We start from the raw sequence: 18,397 nt of genomic DNA, 5'->3' as shown, positions 1-18,397 counted from the left end.
AGTCCATCACGAGTCGTGTTCTAGTTCACTTACGAATCGGACGTGCCTATCGACAAAGCGGAACGAAATTAAACTGTTTTCGTTTAAAAATTGTGTTTTTATAAATCTGCAGATTAGGTGTAAAAATAAAATTAGATTGTGAGTTTTAAGAACAATTAAATGGACCAGTTAGTCGGGGGGAAACCCCAGACGACCCAGTGCCCCCAGATATACGTCAAAAAAATACAAATGATATACAAACAACAACAGCAATGACCATCGATAACGATAACACGTCGAAAGAAAGACAGGAGTTTTTGTATGTAAGTACTGATTTAGGCCCGTATCATATTTATGTTGAGAATAATTCGGTCGAATTTAAAGGTAAATTAAATGCTCTTAAAATCGGAGATATTATTCTTTCTAACTTTCCGGAGATAGACAATAAAATTATAAGTATCGATTCTATAGGTCGGAATAGGGTTAGGATCAAGTTAAAGGATTATAAATCAGCAAATTTTCTAATAAATAATAAAAACGAAAATATTTTTGTTAAAAATAACTTTGTATTGTATATCCCAAAATTTATTCTTCATAGACAAGGTGTTATTAGAGATATAGAAAAAGATTTTTCAGAGGCGTACATAAAAGATAAAATAAGACAATTTGATCAACATTGCACTTTTGAAGTATCTAATGTCAAAAGAATAAAACGTAAAGTAGAAAAAATTACGGATGAAGGTAAAATAGTAGAATATGTACCCACAAAGTCTTGCATTGTTATTTTCAAATCACAAATCTTACCAAAATATATTTCTATTAATAAAGTTATCAAGGAGGTAGAGCCGTATAACCAGAAAGTATTATTATGTTATAACTGCCTCCGTTTTGGTCATCTGGGAGGTCAGTGTCGAAGTAAACCAAGATGCAGCAAATGTCAGGAGTCCCATACCACACAAGATTGTAAAAATTCAGATTACATACCACGGTGCTTTAACTGTCAAGGAAATCATCTTACTACTAATTTGTCTGCTTGTCCAGAATTTAAAAGACAAAAAATTGTAAAGGAAACCATGAGCTCTTGCAATATTAATTTCTTTGATGCAAATAAACAGGTCCCAAAAAATACGTACGCAAACATAGTCGCTCATAATACTTCTGCCATGGAAAGTGGTCAAATATCCTCGACAAATTATTCCCAACGGCCTCAATCTGGACCTACCCCTTCTAGTACAATACAGTATCATTCCTCTCAACCTCAGTACTCACAGTCCCACAATTTACAACCCAAATCCTATAATAACAATTTTACTAATTATATGTTTTCTTCTCCTACAACTTCAAACCCAAACAAAAGGCACAGACCAACCAGCCCTGATCCCATTGAAATTTCAAGAAAAGAAATACTTACTCAACCAAAAACCTCTTTTGTCTCGGGGGAATTTTTAATAGTCAACATTATTTAAAAAACTCAGCCGGAGTAAAATTACAATCAGAGGAATTAAATGCAACAATAAGTTTAGTTTTAGAAGTAGTTCTCAATATTATAAGTAATATAAAACAAACAAACAATTTCGATGTATCAAAATCTGAAATTGTGGAATTAATTAGTAAACATGTAAACCATACCTTGTCTTCAAATTCGCAGACACAAACGCGAACATAAATTTGCTGCAATGGAACTGTCGTTCAGCAGTAGCTAATAAAGTAAATCTAGAATATCTGCTATATCAAAATAATATTTCCATAGCATTGCTTTCAGAAACGTGGTTTAAATCAAAATACTATTATAATTTTAAAGGTTACAATTGCTTTAGATCAGATCGGGCAGACGGTTATGGTGGAACTGCCATTTTATTAAAATCAAACTTAAGATGCGAAGAAATAAATCTTAAAAATAGATATCCTTTCACTCACAAATGTATTTCAGTTAAAATTCTCCGAGGTAAAAATCCCATCAATATTGTGTCAGTTTACATTGAACCAAAGACCAAGATATCTGAAAGTCAATGGTTGGAATTCTTTAAAGACATACCTAAACCGTTTATTATTGGTGGGGATTTTAATTCCCACAGTATCGCATGGGGCTGCGAAATTGAAGACAGCTATGGTAAAAAACTTTTAGAATGTATTGATCATTGTAATTTGATATGCTTGAATGATGGATCGCCCACATTAGCAACTAGTAAGAGTCCATCCGCTATTGACTTAACCTTTTGTACACAAGATATTTCAAAATTTTTTACTTGGAGAGTCCTTCAGGACCCTCATGGATCCAATCATCTTCCGATTATCATTAACATGGAAACAGATCATATAACTTCATTTACAGCTCAAAACTATCACAAGATCTGGAATCTTAACAAGGCCGATTGGAAATTATACACATCTGTACTAGAAGCTGTAAATCCTCCTGGAAACTATCAAACTCTAATAGCAAACATTAATAAAGCAGCCAATTTAGCAATACCAAAGTTTTCATCTAACGGAACACATAAGAGACGAATTTCGAACCAATGGTGGTGTGAAAGTTGCAAAACCGCCGCTGATAACCGAAAAATCGCATATGGAAAATATAAACAAGATCCTACAAGAAATAATTTAGTTGAATTTAAGAGACTTGACGCTGTCGCAAAAAAACTTTTCAAACAAAAGAAAAAACAGAATTGGGTAGAATACTGCGAAAGCCTAAATTCAAAAACACAAATCAGTGAAGTATGGAAGAAAGTAAACACTTTTAAAAACCGCAAACAGTCCAACAAGATTCCAATAGATCCAGAATCCAGCTGGCTAGATGAATTTCATAAGAAAATATCTCCACAGTGGGTACCTTCACAACATTTTCCAGAATACAGCGAAACAGTGTCAAGAGATAGGTTTGGCTTAGAAGAACCATTTAAAATGTGGGAGTTAGAGCGAGTACTTAGTCAACAAAATAGCAGTGCTCCAGGTAAAGACAATATTTCATATTCCATGATATACCATATTCCTCACCACTATAAAATATCATTATTAAATATTTTTAATGACATTTGGAATGATACGTCACAAATTCCAGACAGCTGGAAGGAATATATTCTAATACCTATTAAAAAACCTGGTAAGCCAGAAAATTGCAGTAGATCATATAGACCAATATCCTTAGCCTCTTGCTTCCTAAAGACGTTAGAAAGGTTAATAAAAAATAGAATTGAACATTGGTTAGAGCAAGAACATATTCTCCCAAAATCTCAGTATGGATTTCGAAAATCAAAATCAACCCAAGATGCCATAACTGCCTTAGTCTCATCCATACTAATAAACTTTACTGATAATATGTATACTATGGCTGCTTTTCTTGATGTCTCCTCTGCATTCGATACCGTTAACTTGGACATTATGCATAAAAAGCTATTAGACATCGGCTTCCCCATCACCACAGCTAGTTTTCTGAGGACATTGTACACTAATAGATCAACTTTTTTAAAAATCAACCATTCCATCTCTCCACCACGTCTTACGAATATAGGACTTCCACAGGGTAGCATATTAAGCCCAATACTATTTATTTTATATAATATGGATATAGAAAATTGTATTAATAGCCCAACAAAAATTATTCAATATGCTGATGATGTAGTAGTTTACACAGCCCACAAATCATTGGATATATGTAAAAATAATTTTGATCTCTCAATTAAAGCTGTTCTTAATCACTATGAAAATATTGGTTTAGATATATCAGAATCTAAAACTGAAATTTGTATTTTCTCTAGAAAACATCAAATTCCACAAGGGCATCTGGAAGTAGGTCAAATTCAGTTCCCTATTAAAAATTGTATAAAATATCTCGGTACTTATTTAGACAGAAAACTCCTATGGAAGGATCAAATTCATCATGTCATAAAAAAGTCTGAAAATGCAATGAACATTCTAAGAGCCTTTTGTAGAACTAACTGGGGCGCTGATCCAAATGTAGCACTTTTATTTTACCGTACTATGATTCGTCCCATTTTCGATTACAGTTGTCATTTATATGGAACTGCCGCAAACACACACTTAAATAAATTAGAAATACAAAAAAATAAATGCCTTCGGCTTTGTCTTGGATATTTGAATTCTACACCTGTTAATATAATGGAAGTTGAGGCGATAGAACCACCTCTGAAATTTCGACGGGAGTTTTTAAGTGATAAATTCATTACTAGAGCCATAGGGAAAAATACTAACTATCTACAGGATATTCATATTTTATCAATTTTAGATCTAACTCATAAATATTGGACAAAGAAAAAATGTTCTCTTCTGGTAAATAGTTACCTGAGGATATCTCAATACCGACATACTTTCTATACGTATGAAAATCAAGTTTCACCTATGTATTCCCATATATTAGAAGAGCTTTTTTCAAAACACATTAATACCTTTTTTATGGACAGTAATTTAGATCCAGTCGCTTTTCAATCATTTACACGGCATAAATGGCCAAACTATCAGTTTTACTTTACAGACGGATCTAAAGTACAAAACAAAGTAGGATGTGCATTAATTAATGTTCAAAGCGGATTTAAAAAATTATTGAAATTGCCAGCTGAATCATCGATATACACTGCTGAAATGACAGCGATTCTTCTTGCATTAAGGCATATACATAGTAACGAACCCTACAGCTGCATAATATTTACAGACAGTAAGAGTGTCGTCGACAGACTAACAAACGTACATAGGTCCAAACAACTAAATCATATAGAACTAGAAATTATGACTATTTACAATAAAATTACAAATTTAGGGAAAAGCATTATTATATCATGGATAAAGGGACACGCGGGCATTAAGGGCAATGAAATAGCAGATAGCCTAGCCAAATCTGCCCTAGACATAGGCGAAGAAGCTCCCTTGAACTTACTCCCCTTTTCAGACATTGATATAATTAGTAAACAGCATCAAAAAGAAAAATGGCAAACATATTATCGAAACACGAGAACTGGAAATAATTACAAACAAATGCAGCCTGAAATACCCATAAAAAGATGGTTTCATACTCTATCAAATCGCCATTTCATAAGGGTTATAAACAGATTAAGATCTAATCATGCTCTTACCCCCCTTCATATGTACAAGTTGGGTCTCGCGGAGTCACCTAATTGCAAGTGTGGAAAAGAAGGTAACTTATTACATATTTTTCTTGAATGTTCCCACGAATCAGTAAACATAAACAAATTTTATGATAATCTTATTATATTAAAAATTCCACTTCCCGTCTACCTGAACAATTTGATTTTCTCTAGAGATATCAATATATTAAAAATGATTTACGAACATATCAAAAACTGTAAATATAAATTGTAGCTTAAAACTAACTTATATTTAAGTAAATATTGTATTATAGCAAAAAAAAAAAATTAAATATAAAACAAATTAAAAAAATAAAATCATAAAGAAAAAAAAAAAAAAAAAAAAAAAAAAAAAAAAAAAAAAAAAAAAAAAAAAAGATGTAAACCTCCGAGATGTTGAATCGGGTTATGTCTTAACGCAGGAAAAATAAAAAAAAAAAAAAAAAAAAAAAAAAAAAAAATTAAATTAAAAAAGAAAAAAAAAAAAAGAATTATTACTAATTACTAATTACTAATTATTAATTGTTAATTGCTAATTATTACTAATTGCACGTTAGATTGTACGGATGATTATATGTTTATTCCTCTAATTGTAAAAAATTCCTCTGATTGTAAAAATTGTTTGTCTTTAAATTTGTCTGGCTAATTGGCTCGGCCAAGGCCATCAAACTGAATAAAAAAAAAAAAAAAAAAAAAATAGTCCATCACCCTGTCTTAGTCCATTTTTGCAATGGAAGGGTCTTGAGAGATCGTTTTGGATTTTCACCATGCTCTCTGCACCTGTGAGTGTAAGTTCAGTTAACCGGACAAGATCAAATGGAATGCGAAATTCTACCATAGCAAGTAGAAGTTTATTTCTATTAACGGAGTCGTATGCGGCTTTGAAGTCAACAAATATGTGGTGGGTGTCGACGCCGAACTCTAGGGTTTTTTCAAGGATCTACCTCACTGTAAATATCTGGTCCGTTGTTGATTTATTAGAACGGAAACCGCACTGATATCCTCCCACTATTTGTTCGGCGTAGGGGAGGAGTATTTTGTACAATACGTTGGACAACACTTTGTATGCCATATTGAGTAGAGTGATGCCTCTATAATTATCACACACCATCATGTCTCCCTTTTTGTGTATAGGACACAGTACACCTAACTTCCAGTCTGTGGGTGTTTCTTTCTGTTGCCAGATTGCAGTTATCAGTTTATGCATGTGTTTCATGAGGGGGTCGCCGCCATTTTTGAAAAGTTCGGCAGGGAGATTATCCGAACCGGGAGCTTTATTATTTTTCAGTGTTGCGATGGTTTCTCCAATTTCTTCTTCGGTGGGGGGTGGTTGCCGATCATCTTCATTCATTTGAAACATGGGATCCTCAATCTCGCCATCTTCGTGGTTGCCGCTAAGCAGTTCTTCAAAATGGTCCGCCCATCTGTTTAGTATTTGTTCTTTGTTACTAATTATAGAACCGTCCCTATCTTTACAGGCTATTATTCTGGGTTTGAATCCTTTTCTGCAGCTGTTTATCTGTTGCTAGAATTTTCGTGAGTCTTTTCCATTATGGTGGTTAACAATTTCGTTTAGACCGTGTTCGTATTATTCTTTCTTTTTTCTTCTAAACATTCTCTTTTCTTCTCTTCTAAGGTTTTCATAATCTTCCAGAGTTAGTCTCGTTCTGCGGTGCTGGAGTCTCTTGTATGCTTCGTTTTTTTGTTGGTTGATATGTCTGCACTCTTCATCGAACCAATCTTCGTGTTTTCTGGTCTTGATAGGTTTTAATACAGTTTCAGCCGCTGTGTGCATAGCTTCTTTACATTTAGTCCAGTGTTCTTCTATACTTAGATTTTCTTCGATTGTTGGTAACGCTTCGTTTAATATTGTCATGTAATTAGCTCTAGCAGTTTCAGATTTTAGCACCTCAATATTATATTTTGTGGATTTTGTGCTGTGACCTTTTTTTGCGTTAGATATCCGTGCTCTAAGTTTTGCTTTTATAAGGTAGTGGTATTAACAATAATCGTTCCAGTAACGGGCGATTATTGTTGTTGACATTATTGTGCTTAGCTTGCAAGGTTCCGTTTGATGCAACGGATGCGTTTTTATAACCGACAAGTATGTTATTATAAAGTGTGCTCTAGTTTCTAATTCTTCTTCTTCTTTTTATGTAGACATGACTCTTTACTACTTTACCCAGTTCTTGATGTTCCACCTTGCATCTACGTCGTATATCTGTACTTCTAGCTCTGTCCCATAGTGTCTTGCCATCAAGTGTTTTCTTCTCTGCTTTTTTTAAGATCCTTTTTGTCCTCTTTGTGTCAGGTCGTGTTTCTGCCACGTATGTCATTATTAGTCTGATGGCTGTTTTGTAAATTCTACCTTTCATTTCTTTTCCGATATTTTATTTCTTAATATTGCTTCAATCAGGAAACCTGCGACTCTATTTGCTCTATTCACTTGATCTTTCACTTCAGTTTCGAGCTTTTCGTAGCTAGATAATGTGATGCCTAGATATTTAAACTCCATCACTTGTTCTATTATCTGACCATCCAGCTCCAATTTACATCTTAGTAAATTTGTTGTTGTACCCTTGCATTTTGTCTTTTTTGGGGAAATTAACATGTTACATTTTCTGGCTGTTATATTAAACTGGTGCAGCATACGTTGTAAATCGTCTTTATTTTAAGAGAGTGGTATTGCGTCGTCTGCATAACAGATTATTTTAAGTTGTTTTTCTCCCATTTGGTATCTTTTTTTAGTTTTTTTTTATTTTGTTTCATAATAAGGTTGAACAATAGAGGACTCAAGGAATTTCAATGTCTTATCCCGTTGCCAGCTTTAATAGGGTCGGTTAGTTCTTCTTCCCCTTTTACTTTTATTGTGTTGTTTTGGTAAATATTTTCGGTCATTTTTAAGATTCCTAGATAGCTTCTAATTGGCGTAATAAAATTTGATAATCAACTATGTAATTCAGTAAAGTATTCTTAAACTGGTTTACTAATCTTGGATATATATCACAAGATGTTGTTACTAAGAGAATAAACAATGAGCTAAATAAAAATATTAGGATCTCTAAAGGATACAATAGCATTAAAGCGTCATGACATGAGTTTTCGAAAAATAGGTTTTTTCCATAATCGAACTGAATTGGTATAACCATACATATTGATCTACAAATAAATGAAAGTCACATTTACATACCTACATATGTATTTATATCTTTAATTACAAATAGGAAATAAACTAAAAAGTACATTCTTTGCATTAAAATATATTCTTCATAAAATATTGACGAAATCTTCAGTTCTCGTCTGTCGAAGCAGGTCTACCGTTAACGAATGCCTAGGTTACGTATTTTTTAAGGACAGGACATCGATGAGCTGGGGTGTTATCAAGAAACAATAATGTTTTCTCTAATTTGTCATTTTTTAATTGATGGGCTTTAACAGCAAGCACTCTTTTGCGAAGTATAAACAATAAGAATCATAGACATATCAATGTGTTTAAAAACAACGTGGCTTTTTGCTTTTACCAATAACAAGAATGGACAATCAGTGGCTGCCAGTCGCATTAGCCCAAGCTAAGGTAGTGATACGATCCTTGCTTATTTTAGGTACAGCTGCTGCTAAATTACGAAGTTATGCAAGAGTTTTTCATGGTAAATTTTTCCAATTGAGTCCTGTTTCATCTGCATTGTAAACGTTTTGGAGAGAGTAAAGCACATTTTTCATCCTTGTATTTGAAACTCACAAATGTCATTTTATTGCTGAGCATAACTTTTTTTTAATATCGCTTCTCATTTGACAAAATAAATATGCGCAGTGTGTGTTATATGTAAACTTTTCGTATAATTAAGAAATTTTTATACGATCTCGATTTTCGAAAAATTGGAAGGTGATAAAAAAAAAACTAATGACAATCCTTACGAAGGATAAAGGATAGATGAGGAGGGCTACTATGGAGCAATTGTTGATCCCAAAATAAAACAGAATATTTTTATATTGCTGAAATTCTTTAATTTTTCCCGAACATTTTTCTGTTTCTGCAGATAATGTGACTGAACTTGATAAAGAATGTGGACAGTTAAATCATACGGACTTGGTAACAACATCACATAAATCCACCGTAAAATTCACAGTAAAATGTGTATTTTATAGAGTTTTATTTTTAAACTGTTGTGGTTTAAATCGGTGTCAACCACTGGTGTCGGACACCAGTTGTTTCTTCTGAAAGGGTACTTAAGAGGACCATTAAAGTGGATGGCATCCTGATAAATATTTCAAAATCTGTACTATGTTTTGTCGTTTGTTCATCGGTAAATGTAATGTTAAAGTAATTAAAATCAGTGCGAAATTTTAATATTTTACTAGCTGTGGAACAATGTTGTGAACAACAAAACCTACAAATATAATATATTATGCAAATAATAGTATAATATATTAATTACAGACTTTTGTATGTTCGTATTTGGAATTATTAATATTGTTTAGCGACGGAATCAATGATTTAGTCATATATCAATCATTACGTTGAAGCCGCCATATTATTAATTAAATATGAAATTAGACTATTGTTATATTATTCATGTATTGGTATATTGTATTTTTTATAAATATTAGCAGATTAAAATCATAATGAAAATTAAACCTGATATTATTAATAATAATTACAAAGAGAATATTGATATATTTAGGTCATGACTGGATTTAATGTCATTTTTATAAATACTAATACAATGTTGGCTCTAAAAATATTGTATATATTGTTATGGATCAGTTTATCGATCAGAAATAGAATAAAGAGTTTTTTTATTATTTTAATATACCGCGAGCATATAAGTTAAAATACAACCCTGTACTTATTTGTAATAGTTAGAATAAGAGAAACATTGTTCCGTGACGGGACCCTGACGAGTTTTTCCGTGAAAGACTGAGTGAATAGTGAAAGGACAATGGAACCCGTATAATTATAGATTTAGGAAACTTGTAATTGTATTTTGCGGTGGGCATTTTTCGAAAGTAAATAAGAATTAGATTTAGATATCAGATAACAAGAATTTGGAAACTTATTTCTGTTGAAAAAGGCAAAATTGTTAATGGTTTCTGAAAAGTAATTTGAGTGAAAGTAGTTTATTTGTTTTAAATATCATGAAATATATATATATATATATATATATATATATATATATATATATATATATATATATATATATATATATGTTTGTTTTGAGGTTTCCGCGGGAGCTATATGTGCTGTCACTATTTTTCCGGGATTGACTCCGCGTTGTAAAATGCTGGTTTTCTTGAAAACCATTGTTTTGGCGACGTTTCGGCAAGGTCTCACTTGCCATTCTCAAGCCTGGTGGATCTACTTCTCGTCGTTACTCGATTAGTACTGGTCGACTGGGCATTTCGGCGCTCGTTTAAATACTCTCTCGGCGGCGCGCGGGCTCTTGTGATTGGTTCTGCCTGTGTGCGAGTATGCGGGGCCTTGTCTGGCGGTCTCGCTGTTTGTTTTTTCTGTGCGTTAACTGAAGTTGAATTTTTTTGGACGGTTCTTTGCAGAGCTGGTTTCCATGTTGTTGGTAGTCTTTGGGCATCATCTCGAGTGTTTAGGTTATTTGGATATTTTTCTATTTCTATGGCTTCCCTGATTATTCGCTTGGTTTTGTGTTCGATGTTCGCTAGCATTGTTGTCTGTTCTAGATCGATTGTGTGTCCTGTTGTTAGGGCATGTTGTGCAAGAGAAGATGTCTTTTCTTGCTTTGCAATAGCGTTTCGATGTTCTTCTCGTCTTACTTGAATTCTTCGATTAGTCTGTCCGATGTAGGATTTGTCGCAGTCTCCACAGGGAATCTTGTACACTCCTTGGTTTTCTAGTGGGATTTTGGTTTTTGCGGAGTTAAGCATATTAGAAATTTTCTTATCCGTGTTGAATATTGTCTCTATTTTATGTTTTCTTAGGACTCTACTGATTTTTTCCGTAGTGCCCTTCACGTACGGTAAAATCGTCTTAGCAATAGGTTTTTCTTTTTCTTCTGTTGATTCTTTGCTTTTTCCTCCTTGTGATTTTTGTGCCTTTTCAATTGTGTACGTGGTGAAGCCATTTTTTCTTAATGCTGTTTTGACCGTTTTCATTTCTTTGTTCCTGTGTTCTTCATCTGTTAATCTTTCTGATCTTATAGTCAGGGTTTTGATGACTGACTGCAGTTGTGCAGGATGGTGGTGTGAGTCAGCGTGTAGATATCTGTCGGTGTGTGTTGGTTTTCTGTATACCGTGTATCCTAAAGTTCCATCTGTTTTCTTGATTATTAAAACATCCAAAAACGGTAGCTGTTGGTCTTTCTCTAGTTCCATAGTAAACTGAATTTTGGGGTGGATGGTGTTAATGTGATTTAGGAATGTATTTAGTTTTTCTTCCCCATGTGTCCAGATAATGAAGGTGTCGTCCACGTATCTCAACCATAGTTTCGGTTTATACTCTGCCGTTGTTATTGCTCGTATTTCTATTTCTTGCATAAACAGATTTGCTATCACCGGTGACAGTGGTGAACCCATGGGTGCTCCCTCGACTTGTTTGTACCTTTGGTCTTTGTATATGAAATATGTGTTGTTGAGGCAGTGTCTTGTTAGGTTTAGTGTATCCGGTGGTATTGGGTATTTTTTTCCTATAATCTCTAACGATTCTTCTACTGGGACGTTAGTAAAAAGTGACACCACGTCAAAGCTCACTAGCAAATGTCCCGGGTCAAGAGTCACGTCCTTTATACGCTCGATGAAGTGGCCTGCGTTCTTGACGTAAGAATCCGCTTCCTCTGCGTACGGTTGTAACTGATTGGCTAAGAACTTTGCGAGCGGCTGTGTGGGTGATCCGATTGAACTAACTATTGGTCGTAGTGGCATCCCAACTTTATGAACTTTTGGTAAACCGTAGAGTTTAGGGCACCTAGATGATTTTTCGCGTGGAATCAGCTTGGGCTGATCCTCCTTTTTTATGTTTGAAACTTTGGTCTTGGCCTTCGTTGTTTTTTCTAGAAGAAGAAAGAAAGAACAAAGAAATAATCGTCCTTCCAGCGGACAAAGGTAACGCCACGGTAGTAATGAATATAGATGACTACGACAAAAAATTAACAGATCTTCTAAACGACACAGCATACGAAAAAATTGCCACAGATCCAACAACGTATCTAGAAAAAACAACGAAGGCCAAGATCAAAGTTTCAAACATAAAAAAGGAGGATCAGCCCAAGCTGATTCCACGCGAAAAATCATCTAGGTGCCCTAAACTCTATATATACTACTCTAAATATATATATATATATATATATATATATATATATATATTTATATATTTATATATTTCATTAAAATATTGGACTTATATAAATCAAAATAATAAACAAAAAAAGTAGTTCCAAGAAATGCAAATAATTTATAAAAATTATTAAAAAGTACCCAACATATTTCATCAAAAACCTACGGAAACACTAGATTTGTTATGTTAAGGTTAACAAGATCATTCAAAACACTAATATGCATCATCCAGAATAACATAAGGCACCTCAACAAATTTGCAAATGCAAAACAACTGAATTTTACCTATGGTAGAGATTTTTAGGTATTTTTATTATAATTAAGTTTGATTTGTTTACTCGCTGTAAATATAATTATTACCATGTATTTAGTTAAAAGATGAGCTTTTATATATTTAAGTGAATTTGGCCGTGGTAGGATTATAGAGGTGTAGGGAATTCGAAATTAGGTTCTGGAAATTGGCAACAAAATTGAAATAAATGCATTTCTAATACTTCAAGTGTATAATAACTGGACCACAGAGAAACGGAGCAATAACGTCGAATAGGTATTGGTGCCATTCAAAGACACACGTCCATAAGTCCACATCCACATCCACATAAATGTCATTTAAGAATAAATGGCTTTGCTAATTAATTTCATATTTTTAGGTCAGTTTTTAGTCTCCTGTACCTTGGAAGTCCATTATCGGAGCTCTGCTCCTATTTTGTAAACCGAGACTCGCTGATGGACAGTTTTCACCTTTTAAAAATGTGTTTTATTTCATCAATCGTGTGAAAAATACCATATTTCACCAAAGATGGAAGATACATAGAGGGCACTTCAAATGGACTGTTCCAAGTCCCTCTGCAAGGCACCGTGGCAATGCTAAGTGGTCGTAGTTTTCCAATCCCTTCCTTCTCACTTGGTGATATGGCGCCCAACAAACAAATCGAGCCTGCGACCCAGGCTCCCACTGAGTTACCCTACAAGCTCCACACCAGCAGCTAACTTTATCGTCGAGCTGTTCTGCAGTTCCTGATACTGTTCAGTGCCGGAGGTTTCAGCGATCGAGAAGTCATCGAAGCCACCAGTCCCAGAAGCTACTGAAGCCCCCGGAGTAGCCGCGGAGTCATTTCATGTCCTACTGCATGTGGTGCGAACAAATGTAGGTATAGGCATATCCCCTATGAATAAGAAAACCGGCTGTCAAATGATTATGGGTTCCTGATGATCTAGAAGAGGACGAAGTCGTCAAAGGCAAGGGTGCTTCGACAGAAGACGGTACCTGTAGAAAAAGATGACCACCGGAAGCTGCTGTGCTGTGTTGTATCTCGTGTACAAACTTTTTACAGACTTTTTACATACCTGCTTTTATAAACTTTTCTGAACTTTTTTTTTGTACAAATGTAATTGTATTTCTTGTTTATAAATATGTTTTTAATAAATTTCTTTCCAGCCATAGCCATCAACTGATCCGAAAATGCCTATATCGAAACTTATAAATATGGGGCATATAGGGTCTCCTGTACCCTGGGAGTCCATTGTCGGGACTCTGCTCCTGTACTGCGAAATGAGACTCATGGCTTTTAAAAACTTTCTACCTTTTAAAAATGTGTTTTATTTTATTAATCATGTGAGAATTCCAAAGATGGAATATACGCAGAGGGCACTTCGAATGGACTGGTCCAAGTCCCTCTGTTAGGCACCGTGAGAATGGATAAGTGGCCGTAGTTTTTTAGCCCATTTCTTCCCACTTGGTGAGAAAAAGGGTACGTACCAGTAAGAAAAATAATTTGCTGCAGTCAGAGAAAATAATTCAACAAATTAACAAACGATTGATTCCAAATAGGTACCATCAAAATAAGGATAGTCATGTTAATCCCCAACATGTGGAACAAAGTATTTTATATTTATAAGGCCAAAAACTTGCCGATAATCTGGTGAAAATCGAGAAATTTAATTTTATTTAGAACTAAAGACAGCGGATACCCGAGAAGGTATGCCATAAGAAAACGCATTTTACTATGGTGCAATTTAATGTGAAAACATGACTTCATTAGTTATAATACCTAAACAAAATATGAATGGTTTTTATTACATTTGAAATGTTCTAGAACCAGTCACATATTTTCAGAAATAATGAAACATAATTTCCTAACATAATATAATATGCACCTACATTACATTAGTCACTACCAATATATTTTAGCAAAGCAGAGACGCTATCGAGGATCAAATTCCTAACACAATGATGGATTTGCGTTGCTTGAGATATTATGTTTAATTTGTTTGGGGCTAAATTTCTGAAAAGAATATTACCTTGTTTTATGCAAGTTTTGAAGAATTAGGAAATTCAATTCTTCTTTTTCTCGTAGCACTACAACCGAGGATGGGCTGACTTTTGGCTAATTGCACAAATTGATCCCATCTCAAACGATTGTCCATGAAAGTTGGTTCGGTGGGTAAACCCTCTGATCTTAAATCTCACCGTATGTTAAATCTAATTTCTGTTTTCATTCCGTATTAGTTATTTTTCGGGTAGTGATAGAGTCCGAAGATCGTTCTAAGAATTTTTTAAGGAACCTAACTGCCAAGTCAATCAATCTCCTTAGGAGCATCAAACAGCTAGGTATTATTGAAAATCTCTGAAAAGAACATGCAAGAATCGCTACTACTAGCAACGTCGAGATGCACAAGATAATTTGTAGGACTTGAGCAACCGATCACCTAGGGTTTCTCGATAACACAAGAAGTTTCCCTTGGGTTTACTCCTTTCAAAATTCTAGAAATCTAAAAGGAGTAAATGCTCCCGTTAAAGGAAATAAAGTCCATGTCGTTTAAGCCTCGTTAAAAATAAAATTTTGAAGAATATATGTCATGTACTGATATTTATCATTTTTAAAAATGTTAATAAGCGCCATTTAAATATAAATTTTACAATAGAATTTACTAACGTATTTTTTCGATGGCACGGTATGTATAATATATACAAAGACAAAACAGACTTTAAAAATTAATTACAATTTTCCATTGCATCTAGGCGAAAAGTATGGAAAAGTTTGTGGCCGAAAAATAATATCCGAAAGTTGACAGAAAATAAAAAAGTAATTTAAATTTAAAAGATTACTTCGGATAAAATTTCGCAAAAGCCAATAAAACCGAGAGGGATTTATTTGTTTACAAAATGAAATTTAAAAATTAGCTTTAAAGGTTATTCAAAAGTTTGCATCCGATACTAGAGAGATCTTATAAAAACGCATAACACGTATTATGAGATTACTCTGAAATAGAAAGATAGTGGATAAAAAGAGAGTTGCCAAGTTTAACAGGCAAGTAAACGAAAAACGGACATATACGGAATATTTGCAAATTATATTTTAAAACATTTCCTTTTTCGTTCTTTAAGTACCATCTTCTCTTCGGAGAATGTGTTCTTTCTATATGATATGGATTTTCGATTATAATAAGGATCTCCTATACTCCCATAGCTTGAATATTTACAGTTTTTGGTAGTGGGCTCGATTAAGGTCTGGGATTCTTTGCCGGTCAGATAGCTAAGCGGGATGGGCGGCCGGCTTCTCATTCGCTTCACTGCGAGTGGTTCAGTGGATGTGGGTTCGGTCCCCAGCTCGGTGTACAGAAAAACAAAAAGTCTAACGCAGAAGTTTAAAATTCAAATGAATCTGCGGCTTAGACTAGAATATGCTGGTGTCTGATCGGCCTATGGTGGAACAGTACGGCAAGAGATAAGGGCTTGCGTCTTGGTGATATTCCTCCATAGATCCCTACCGGAATATATATACTGAAATACCGGGTATATATATATATTCTTTGCCGATCCTTATATATCTTCTATAATGCCTGGGAATATATATGGCGTGTTGTTTTTCTCTAGACAAATTGTATCATTAATATGTTAATTAAAAAACATCAGCCATTCTGTTTTTATTATGCTTATGCTTAAGAAACCATCGCCATATTTCTGGTGAATCTAAACAATAAAATTTATTCTGGTCACCACATTAGATTTAACTGTGATGGAGCGTCTGGTTTATTTTTCCAACAAGTTTCGAGTATAGCCAAAGTTTTATTAAATAAATATTGTACCATACTAATAAAAACATATCTGTTCCCTCGCCAAGTTCCATGATAACCACCACCTGGATTAGCTTACACAGATATGATAATATTACCGACTACCTAAATATCAATACCGGATTAACCTGATTTGCACTAAATAAAGCTTCCTCTAAAGCATATTAACTGCTCATCACTTGTAACATGTTCGTATAATTCAAAGACTTTTACACAATTATTTACACAATTATTTTATTAACAAATAGAACACTGAAGGTGCGATCTGACAGAACGTGGAGTGCCCTCCTTCATCGGCGAAAAAAAATAATCAAAATATTTGTACAGATAACAGGTCTGTGGTCCAGAGAGTTTATATGGCCACTAGTAAATGAGGCACCCCATAATAAAAATATTCAAGCATCTATAGAGACAAAAAAATTAAATAGAACTAAGTCAAAATATAAGTAGAACTAAGTCAGTTTTAAAAGATGCAGAATTTTACAGGAACAGTATCATTAAAAAACTTTGTTGTAAGTAACAGAACAAAACTGTCCAAAATGAAGGACAAACAGGATTCCAAAATAGCACTGATTTTCTAATAAAATACATCACTATGATTTATATTTAACTTTAGGCAACATTATTTAATAAGCTTGGCAAAAAAAGGAATTGAAAAAGTAATAATACCAACACAGCACATGCCAACGCTTCAAAGGTTAGGCTATACAGGAAGAAATCTATAAGGTATTTTATTTGAAAGTGTGTTGAATAACTTACGAGTATACTCGTGCGGTACGAGTTTACCCGAAAAGCAAGAATGATATTTGTTTAAGCTCCTACTACCAGATTGATACCATTTTGTGGGTCTAGCAAGAGGATATACAGTGCCAACCAAAGAGTTTCTCTTTCGTAACATAACTTTATATTTGTGGCCAACCACACCTCTTAACCATCTTGGCATGTTATACAAAATTCTGGTAGGATGCAGCTTATCATTTCCTAAAATATCTACATAATCATTCTGACCAATCAATGCCGTCTTCTACTACCAGAGCGAGACAACTAAGTTAACATACAAGAGTATTGCCAAAGTTAGTATAAGTTGGCATCAATTAAGTAAACAAGGTTTACTTCAAGGTAAACACCTCTATTATTAATGTGGATCTCAACTTTGCATTAACCTGTGAGGACACAAGTATAGCTTAAATAGATCACTAATGATTCTAACAAATAAATCATAGTAATTAATCTGTGGTTTTACAAATTAAAAACTATGTTAATGGAATTAAATAAATATTACTCAAGTTACTAATGTCAGTTCTCTTTTTAAGAGCATTAGGATGTTTAAGTATGTAACACATTTTCAAAGATTATCTATTGTTTAAATTTCTTACATTGCAACAAATTTTAACCACTTCATAATTAACCATATGTGTAGAAGTGATAGCATGTGCCAGAGCACAAGTGTGTATTGAAAAGTTAAACGTCACTGCGGTGGGAGGTTAATCTAACCCTAAGTAATCGCCCAGTCTGACCTATGTAACAAGAATTACATTCAGCGCAGGGAATGTAGTAAACATTATTTTGTTTTATAGGGAACAGTTTTAGAGTTAAAACCTTAAAGGAAGTATTATAAAGAAGAATAATGGAATACTGACGAAATCAAAGGAGTACCACGTATTGTAGTATGTCCAAAGTGTGGCATGTCTAAACCGAAAACTTTAATATTATACCAGTTTCGGTGGACAAATTCCCTCTGAAAGTATTGTTTACCTATTTGTATGTAATAAGCTATGCATACTTTAACCAATTTATTAAACAATAAAAATTGTCCATTATTTTTAATAAAAATACATGTTTCAAATTTTAATGGGCAAAATAATATTTAATAAACACGTAATCCGTCTACAACTACAACTACAACTACAGATACTACAAGAAAACAACAAGAAACAAAAACG

The 18,397-nt window shown here is 33.8% G+C and overlaps 2 protein-coding genes across 3 annotated transcripts in view; both read right to left on the bottom strand.

Annotated features, from left to right (window-relative positions):
* The window catches only part of LOC140439250 (neuroligin-1-like), a 397,801-nt gene that overhangs the window by 253,331 nt on the left and 126,073 nt on the right, over positions 1-18,397 (bottom strand). The gene's annotated exons all lie outside the window — the stretch shown is intronic.
* Positions 9,431-17,397, bottom strand: LOC140438578 (uncharacterized). The gene is made up of 3 exons (XM_072528240.1): positions 17,214-17,397; positions 11,340-12,094; positions 9,431-9,463 (listed from the first exon to the last, which is right to left on the bottom strand). Exons 1-3 carry the CDS (start codon positions 17,395-17,397, stop codon positions 9,431-9,433), a joined length of 972 nt encoding a protein of 323 aa, XP_072384341.1.

This window comes from Diabrotica undecimpunctata, chromosome 4 (assembly GCF_040954645.1).
Source record: "Diabrotica undecimpunctata isolate CICGRU chromosome 4, icDiaUnde3, whole genome shotgun sequence".
Lineage (NCBI taxonomy): Eukaryota > Metazoa > Arthropoda > Insecta > Coleoptera > Chrysomelidae > Diabrotica > Diabrotica undecimpunctata.
The sequence above is the reverse complement of the archived record's forward strand: the minus strand, read 5'-3'. Positions and strand labels throughout refer to the sequence as shown.

Coding starts and splice junctions, on each gene's coding strand:
- LOC140438578 (XM_072528240.1), bottom strand. CDS start 17,397: ATGCCAAGATGGTTAAGAGGTGTGGTTGGCCACAAATATAAAGTTATG. Junction 12,095..17,213: donor CGTACCGCACGAGTATACTC/GTAAGTTATTCA, acceptor TTCTTCTTCTAG/AAAAAACAACGAAGGCCAAG. Junction 9,464..11,339: donor ATGGAACTTTAGGATACACG/GTATACAGAAAA, acceptor TTATATTTGTAG/GTTTTGTTGTTCACAACATT.